The 9,387-nt window shown below is 43.0% G+C and overlaps 1 protein-coding gene across 2 annotated transcripts; it reads right to left on the minus strand.

Annotated features, from left to right (window-relative positions):
* LOC120309900 (GTPase IMAP family member 7-like) lies at positions 1-5,442 on the minus strand. 2 transcript variants are annotated; one of them, XM_039347591.1, is made up of 3 exons: positions 5,307-5,442; positions 2,687-2,741; positions 1-2,105 (listed from the first exon to the last, which is right to left on the minus strand). In XM_039347591.1, exons 2-3 carry the CDS (start codon positions 2,703-2,705, stop codon positions 1,450-1,452), a joined length of 675 nt encoding a protein of 224 aa, XP_039203525.1. In that variant the 5' UTR covers positions 2,706-2,741; positions 5,307-5,442; the 3' UTR covers positions 1-1,449. The 2 variants fall into 2 exon arrangements, with proteins under 2 accessions (XP_039203525.1, XP_039203526.1); XM_039347592.1 differs by lacking the exon at positions 5,307-5,442 and adding an exon at positions 3,219-3,717.
* Positions 5,443-9,387: the final 3,945 nt, after the last annotated feature.

Genomic DNA, 9,387 nt, shown 5'->3' on the forward strand with positions numbered 1-9,387 from the left:
TTTTGAACAAACGAACATTTTTATTTATATAGATAATGAGAGAAACAACGTGTATCCTTGATTCCACATGGGATAACGGCAGCAAGAATCATATTCGCACAACACTGGGGAAAAAAATGAAGAAATACCACCAGAGGAAGGAGTAATTTAAAAAATACTACAATGTGTGGAAACGGACAGACTTACTTTGAGGTTGAAAGAAAAAGAAGAAACATGAATTCACCCCAGGAAAACAGGAACGGGTGAGAAAGAAGCTCAAGGCTGCCTTGTCTTGATATTCTTTGGTGCCAGCGGGAATGAATGGGAGACGTTTTCAAGATTCTGCTACTACGATACCAATAAAGTCTAACATTTCTTATGTCAGGGGTTTCTCAGCCTGGTCTACCTCAAAGGATTGACAGATGGGGAAGTCCCAAAGAAAATATGTGGCAGCTGTTAGGAAAACATGAATTCACCCCAGGAAAACAGGAATGGGTGAGAAAAAAGCTGAAGGCTGCCTTGTCTTGATATTCTTTGGTGCCAGCGGGAACGAACGGGAGACGTTTTCAAGATTCTACTACTATGGTACCAATAAAGTCTAACATTTCTTATGTCGGGGGTTTCTCGGCCTGGTCTACCTCAAAGGATTGAGAGATGGGGAAGTCCCAAAAAAAATACATGGCAGCTGTTAGGAAAACATGAATTCACCCCAGGAAAACAGGAAGGGGTGAGAAAGAAGCTCAAGGCTCCATCGTCTGGATGTGCTTTGGTGTCAGCGGGAACAAAGGAGAGACCACTTTCAGGATTCTGCTGGTATTCTCTATATCGAATCAAGCCGAGCTTTAATATTCCTTGTGATGGCAGTTTCCTGGTCTGGTCTACCTTGAAGGACTGATGGGTGGGAAGCCCCAAACGGAGTGTCCTTCCAGAAGGACCTGGATTCAGGATGGTGGAGATATAGGCTGTGGGGCCGATTGAGGGCAGGAACTTCCCAGGCCCTGTCGTCTGAAGGGAGAAACTGGGTTCTCGGCAGAAGGAATCGGCTCAGGGTGACTCCGCCACGAATCTCGGACTCGGCGTCTTGGGCTGGATTAGAACTCTGAGCAGAAGGGGGGAAACGCAGGGCAGAGTGGGCCCCTTGGAGCAGAAGATCAAGTAGAGAGTCTTTCCAGTGTCCATTAGAGCAGAGGTCCCAAATCTTTTGGGTACCAGAGACCGGTTACGTGGAGACAGATTTTTCCACGGACCGGAGAGTACGTGGTTTTGTGTGCTGCCTGCATCCCGCAGATGGGGCTTTGCTTTTTTTTTTTTTTTTTTTTTGCGGACCGGTTGCTGGCATGGCCCGGTCTAGTACCGGTCCACAGACCGGGGGTTGGGGACCGCTGCGTTAGAGAAAAGACCACCAGGAGAAGCCATATATCTCTTTGAAGTTGTTTATGTCTGCCTTCGGCGTGTCTTCCAGTAGGTCCGTTAGAGAAGAGAACACCAGGAGTAATTTCTCCCTTTATACTGCTCTTCGTCTTTCTTCATCATGGCCTCCGTGTAATAATTTGCCCCTTTGTTCTTCTCCACCAGCTCATCAATCATGGTCATCAATTCGGCCATCTGTTCCTCCCGCTCTTCGCCTTTGGCCTTGTTGTTGAAAGCCAGGTAGTGGTTCCCGCACTGGGCCAGCTGTTCCCGAAGCGAGGCGTCTCCCTTGGAGAGAAATTCCTCCAGGGTTTGCCCTTCCAGGTCATCTTTCCGGGTGAACAAGGTGATCATGTAATTCTTGGCGTTCAAGCTGAAGATCTCCTTGATCAGCTTGGCCACGTCTTTCTCCTCCTGGGAGAAACGGCCTGGACGCATCACCTGCAGAATGACGTGCGGGCCCGGGACGCACATGCTCACGCACTTCTTCACTTCGGCAGCCGTTACCCGCCCGGGGACCTCGGTGTCGAAAAAGCCCGGCGTATCAACCACCACAATCTTCCGGCCTTTCGACCACGTCTCCTCTTTCTGGCACGTCTGCGTTATCGACTTAGAGGACATCCCAAAGTTAAAGATGTCGGCTCCTAGGATGGTGTTTCCCGTTGCGCTTTTCCCGTTGCCGGTTTTGCCCACCAGGACGATCCTCCGTTCGGGCCCTGCAATGCAAAGGGGAGAGGAGACACAAAAGGGGAGCCGGTCATCAGCGTACAGCCATCATCCCTGTGAGGGACCAGCCAGTTAGCTGGGAACTGTATGTTAGAATGTTTGGCATTTAAAGGTTAAGCGCTGTCTCCTTAAGAGATGGCTTATGGGTAATGTAGTTTAGCTGTTCAGTGACTCCTACAATTATCCAGTTAAGGGGGAGGAGTTTCAAAGTTATGGCAGGACCCCCTGTTACGTGTCTGGGTAAAGGCATGCCTTTGTGTAAAACCAGCAGGGGATGCATGGAGGGATAGCGTCTACAACCACGCTAAAGCTGATATGAAGGAATTACTGTTTTTGCCTACGTAAAATGGACAAGTGTACACATCCGGACGCATCTTGAGAAAGTACGTTCTGCTAAGAATTCCTTGGAATAAATATTTGTTTTACGACCATTTTGTCGTTGAGTTTATGCCGTCTGGACCCGAACTACAAAGCATCTTAGTTTGGGTTCCAGAACAATCAGAGCCTGTCCCTCCACCCAGGACAGTGAGACCCCCCCTCTCCACTGTACCCCCCAGGGGGGAGGCCTTACCTTTGATGCTTCCAGCCATTTCCAGAAGATTCACGCGGGAGAAATGTCAAGATTTCTGCATGAAAAGAGAAACGGACTCAGCCAACGGAGACACGGGCCTTGCTCAGATGTTGACAGGAACTTTCTCCCCCACCCCCGGAAGATACAGGCAGGAATTGGAGGGGGGGTTAAAAGAGCCCCCCTGACCTTGAGGCAGAGTCATCCTGATCCCTGTCTGCCCCACCCACTTTGTGGCTTCAGAAAAGGTGGGCATTGATCCCCAAAGGGGATGCTTCAGCCGATCCCGCTGCAGTTCCAGCCCGCCTCAACCAATCGATCAGAATAAAGCTGGAAGGGACCACGGGGGTCTTCTAGTCCAACCCCCTGCTCGAGCAGGAGACCTTTGCAGAATCATAGAAGGACAGGGCTGGAAGGGGTCTTAGAGGTCTTCTAGTCCAGCCCCCTGCTTTGTTGCTCTTCTCTGAGCTTTTTCCTAGAGTCTCAGTGTCTTTGTTTGTAATGGGGGAGACCCAAACTGGTTGCAGGTACTTACTCTCCCATCTGGTGGACGTGCCCTAAAGCTGAAAAGATTCTGGTCCAAAACAGACGTACAGTTAGAGAAAACGATTCAAAAGCACGTAAGTTTTAAGCCAGAATTGTTTTTTTGTTCGGCATAGTAATAGGAAACGGTGAGAAAGGATGCACAGAATTCATTTTACATGTATCGTCCACAGCAACAGTAGCATTCATTCGATATTGCGGGGGGAAAAGATGAAAATCTACCCACAGCGGAAGAATTAATCAAGTAAATCTTAAGACAGCGCAGAAATGAACAGGTCGACATGGCAGAGGAAAGAGAAAGAAGACACAGTGTCCTTCAGAACAGGGGAGAAATTTTATCACTGGCTAGAAAAACGAGAAGAGAAGATTGAAGAAGGAAATTATTAACGAACAGATTGATTAGGAAAATATAGAAGCTAATTATTACGGATGTTTTTTTTTTAAACACGTGAATCCAGACAATATGCTGTTTGCGAAATACTGAAGAATGTTATAAAAATTAAATATACATATATATATACTTAAAAAGAAACAATTGAACATCACACTTAGCTTATACACACACACACACACACACACACACACACACACACACACACACACGAACACACACAAAACCGGTTGCCTTACTAAAGCTTTGTAGAGTGGTGCTAGTCCCTCGTGCCATCTTGGCTGAATCCCCCTCTTAAAGCAAGTCAGCATTGCTAAGGCTTTTTTTGGCTGGCTCCCATTGAATTGATTGTCTGTAAGACTCTGAGATTCCCCATCCCAGTTACTGCTATGAAACCTGATTTCACCCAATCGGGGGCTGGACTAGAAGACCTCCAAGGTCCCTTCCAGCTTCCATTCTATTCTATTCTATTTTATTCTATTGTTCTGTTCTATTCTATTCTATTAATTCTCTATTCTATTATATTCCTTTTCTATATTCTATTCCATATTCTATTCTATTCTATTCTATTCTATTCCATTCCATTCCATATTCTATTCTATATTCCATTCCTTATTCTATTCTATTCTATTCTATTCTATTCTATTCTATTCTATTCTATTCTATTCTATTCTATTCTATTCTATTCTATTCTATTCCTTTTCTATATTTTATTCTATTCCATCCCATTCCATTCTATTCTATTCTTATTTCCTATTCTATTCTGTTCTATTCTATTCTATTCTATTCTATTCTATTCTATTCTATTCTATTCTATTCTATTCCTTTTCTATATTCTATTCTATTCCTTTTCTATATTCTATTCTATGCTATTCTATGTTCTATTCTATTCTATTCTATTCTATTCTATTCTATTCTATTCCTTATTTCTTATTCTATCCTATCCTATCCTATCCTATCCTATCCTATCCTATCCTATCCTATCCTATCCTATTCTATTCCTTATTTCTTATTCTATTCTATTCTATTCTATTCTATTCTATTCTATTCTATTCTATTCTATTCTATTCTATTCTATTCTATTCCTTTCCATTCCATTCTTTCCTCCCTTTGGGTTTTTTTCTTGCCTGAGTTGAAGACTTTACTTTTCATTGGCGCCCCCACCCCCCACCCCCACCCCCGTCCTCATGGTTAGAGGGTCTCCTGCTCGAGCAGGGGGCTGGACTAGACGACCTCCGAGGTCCCTTCCGACTCTGTTAACCCTATGTTTCTCTCAGGGTCTCCTGCTGGAGCAGGGGGCTGGACTAGAGGACCTCCGAGGGCCCTCCCGACTCTGTTAACCAACTGATTCTCTCAGGGTCTCCTGCTGGAGCAGGGGGCCGGACTAGACGACCTCCGAGGTCCCTTCCGACTCCGTCAACGCGATGGTTCCGTCGGGGTCTCCCGCTGAAGCAGGGGGTCGGACTAGACGACCTCCGAGGTTCCCTCCGATTGCGTTAATGCCCTGCCCGACCCGGAGCCCCAAGGCTTTCCTCAAAGGCAGCCCCCTCCCCACATTTCATCCTCGTCCCTTTCCGCATGGACGGCTGGAGGAGACCCCCCCAGACCCTCATCCAGCTTGCGGGAGGGGGGGGAAGGAATCGCCCCCTCCCCGTTTTCCAGCCCTGGAGATAAGGGGGGGATACCAACCTGGGACCCTCCTCCAGGAGGCAGCTGATAGGTGGATGGGTGAGTGGGTGGCTGAGTGGGTGGGTGGGCTTCGCCGCCGCCTCCGCTCTCCTGCTTCCCCCCAGGCGCTCCGAGTCGCTTCTGCTCCTCCGCGAAGGGCCGGGCCAAAGGTATTCCTCCGGGTGGGTGGGGCGGGCGGGGCGCTCCGGGGGGGCGGAGTCACCTTTCCTCTCCCCCCCCCCGATTAGTGAGATTCCTAGAGCCCCCCCCCCCCTTTCGCCTCCTCCCAGTTCCTCTTTGGCTTCTTCCCGGAGTCTGGTGTGTGTGTGTGTGTGTGTGTGTGTGTGTGTGTAGGGTCAGCATTGAATCCCCCTCCCCAGGTAGAATAGAATATAGAATAAAGTATAGAATATGGAATATGGAATATGGAATATGGAATATGGAATATGGAATAAAATAGAATAGAATAAGGAATAGAATAAGGAATAGAATAGATATTGGAATAAAGAATAGAATGAAATATGGGAATGAGGAATAGAATAGAATAGAATAGAATAGAATAGAATAGAATAGAATAGAATATGGAATGAAATGGAATATAGAATAGAATAGACTATGGAATGGAATATAGAATAAAATAGAATATGGAATGGAATAGAATATGGAATAGAATAGAATAAGGAATAGAATAGATATTGGAATAAAGAATAGAATGAAATATTGGAATGAGGAATAGAATAGAATAGAATATGGAATGAAATGGAATATAGAATAGAATAGAATAGAATATGGAATGAAATGGAATATAGAATAGAATAGAATAGAATATGGTATGAATAGGAATATAGAATAGAATAGAATAGAATATGGAATGAAATGGAATATAGAATAGAATAGAATATGGTATGAATTGGAATATAGAATAGAATAGAATAGAATAGAGAATGTAATGGAAATAGAATGTAATAGAATAGAATAGAATAGAATAGAATAGAGAATAGAATAGAATAGAATAGAATAGAATATGAATAGAAAGAATATGGAATATGGAATATGAATAGAATAGAATAGAATAGAATAGAATAGAATAGAATAGAATAAGAATAGAGAATGTAATGGAAATAGAATGTAGATAGAATAGAATAGAATAGAATAGAATAGAATGGAATGGAATGGAACGGAACGGAACGGAATAGAATAGAATAGAATAAAGATGGAAGAATAGTAGAGAACAGAACAGAATAGGAATAGAAAATGGAATGGAATGGAACAGAACAGAATAGAATCTGGAAGGTATTCTGTCAATCCCCCCCCCGGCTCCCTCCCCCCCCGCTAGCCTTTTCCAAAATCTTTTCCCTATCTATAGATAGATAGACAGACAGACAGACAGACATAACCTTTATTGTCATTTTTTTTACTCTGGGCACAATGGCGCCCATTAACAACGGAATTTAGTCGCTTGTCTTCCAAGTCTATCCATACACAACCCACATTTAAATCCACTCTATACAACCTAGGCATAGAGTCTACACCAGCGGTTCTCCACCTGTGGGTCGGGACCCCATTTGGGGTCGAACGACCATTTCACGGGGGTCGCCAAACAACGCAGTCCCCTTTTCCTTAGCTGTGCTCCTCCCTTTGATTCTATTGGCTTTCAAAAGCCAATAGAATAGACTCTCTTGAATAGAGTCTCATTCTATGGGCTTTCCAAAGCCAATCGGAATGGTCCAGGCTGTCTCTGCCCTGCTGAGCCCGCCAAAAGTCCCATTCTGCAAACGGTGCTGCACCAGTTGAGTAGCCCTCGACTTACGACCGGTTGAGTAGTCCTCGACTTACGACCGGTTGGGGGTCGCGGCATTAAAAAGGTTGAGAACCACTGGTCTACACCCTTCCATATAAGTCACATCTAAGCAGGAACCCCTGTCCATCTTGAATACATCTTGCATATTAGGTCTGTTTCTTTTCAATAGGTGCAGGTGGGGCTGGTGGGACACCGCCCCCCTCCCCAGAAACGGGGTCTGCCCCACTTGGGGGGGGGGGCATTGGGCCTTTCTGTGAAATAGTGGAGATCCTTCTCGCTGCAGATTTTATTCGTGGGCTTCATCTCGCCAAGTGTGCTCAACGGCAGCGATATCAGGGCTCGGACTTTAGGGGGGACCCCTATTTGCTCCTCACACTTTTGCGCTTGGGTGTATGGGGAGTTGAGTCCTTTTGGAAAGGGACCCTGTCTATCAAAAAAAGCTATCCACGCCACCCCTTCTTCTTTATCACGTCTCCGATCAGCACAGACAACATCCAACAACCTGGTTGTCTTTTAACCACAGCCACATTATTCCCTCTCCTGCTGGCCACACGCCAATCAACTTCGGAGAAATCACGAGGTTTACGCTTTTGAGAAGGAATTGAAAGTGAATCTCAGCAAGAGGTGAAACGGAGCAGCGCCCAGGTGGAACCTGGACAACAAGGTCAGGGGAGGCAAAGATGGGCAAAGGCGGAATAGAATTATTTAGAATCGTTGGAGGTCGTCTAGTGCAATGCCCTGCCCAAGCACAGTTTTTCTATACTAAGAAGTATAGAGAGAATAGAATAGAATAAGGAATAGAATAGAATAGAATAGAATAGAATAGAATAGAATAGAATAGAATAGAATAGAATAGAATAGAGAAAAGGAATAGAATAGAATAGAAGAGAAGAGAAGAGAATATATAATGAATAGAATAGACTATAGAATGAACAGAACAGAATAGAAGAATTAGAATAGAATAGACCATAGAACGAATAGGATAGAATAGACTATAGAACAGTGGTTCTCAACCTTTTTAATGCCGCGACCCCCAACCGGTCGTAAGTCGAGGACTACTCAACCGGTCGTAAGTCGAGGACTATTCAACTGGTGCAGCCCTGTTTGCAGAATGGGACTTTTGGCGGGCTCAGCAGGGCAGAGACAGCCTGGACAATTCCTATTGGCTTTGGAAAGCCAATAGAATTAGACTCTATTCAAGAGAGTCTATTCTATTGGCTTTCCAAAGCCAATAGAATAAAAGGGAGTGGCACAGCTAAGGAAAAGGGGGGAAAAAATGGCGGACTGCGTTGTTTGGCGACCCCCGTGAAATGGTTGTTCGACCCCAAATGGGGTCCTGACCCACAGGTTGAGAACCACTGCTATAGAATGAACAGAACAGAACAGAAGAATTAGAATAGAATAGACTATAGAACGAATAGGATAGAATAGACTGTAGAATGAACAGAATAGAATAGAATAGAATATAGAATGAATAGAATAGAGCATAGAATGAACAGAATAGAAGAATTAGAATAGAATAGAAGAATACAATAGAATAGAATATAGAATGAATAGAATAGATGAATTTGAATAGAATAGGATAGAATAGAATAGAATATAGAATGAATAGAATAGACTATAGAATGAATAGAATAGAATAGAAGAATTAGAATAGAAGAATACAATAGAATAGAATATAGAATGAATAGGATAGAATTAGAACAGAATAGAATGTAGAATAGAATAGAATATAGAGTGAATAGAAGAATTTGAATAGAATAGGATAGAATAGAATATAGAATGAATAGAAGAATTAGAATAGAATAGAATAGAATATAGAATGAATAGAATAGACTATAGAATGAACAGAATAGAAGAATTAGAATAAAAGAATACAATAGAATAGACTATAGAATGAATAGAAGAATTACAATAGAATAGCAGAATTAGAATAGAATAGTATATAGAATTAATAGTAGAATAGAATAGGAATAGAATATAGAATGAATAGGATAGAAGAGAATTAGAATAGAATAGAATGTAGAATAGAATAGAATATAGAATGAATAGAATAGACTATAGAATGAATAGAATAGAATAGAAGAATTAGAATAGAAGAATACAATAGAATAGAATATAGAGTGAATAGAAGAATTTGAATAGAATAGGATAGAATAGAATATAGAATGAATAGAAGAATTAGAATAGAATAGAATAGAATAGAATATAGAATGAATAGAATAGACTATAGAATGAACAGAATAGAAGAATTAGAATAGAAGAATACAATAGAATAGACTATAGAATGAATAGAAGAAT

The sequence above is a fragment of the Crotalus tigris genome, unplaced genomic scaffold (assembly GCF_016545835.1).
Source record: "Crotalus tigris isolate CLP2741 ecotype Arizona unplaced genomic scaffold, ASM1654583v1 scf7180000018092.420879, whole genome shotgun sequence".
Lineage (NCBI taxonomy): Eukaryota > Metazoa > Chordata > Lepidosauria > Squamata > Viperidae > Crotalus > Crotalus tigris.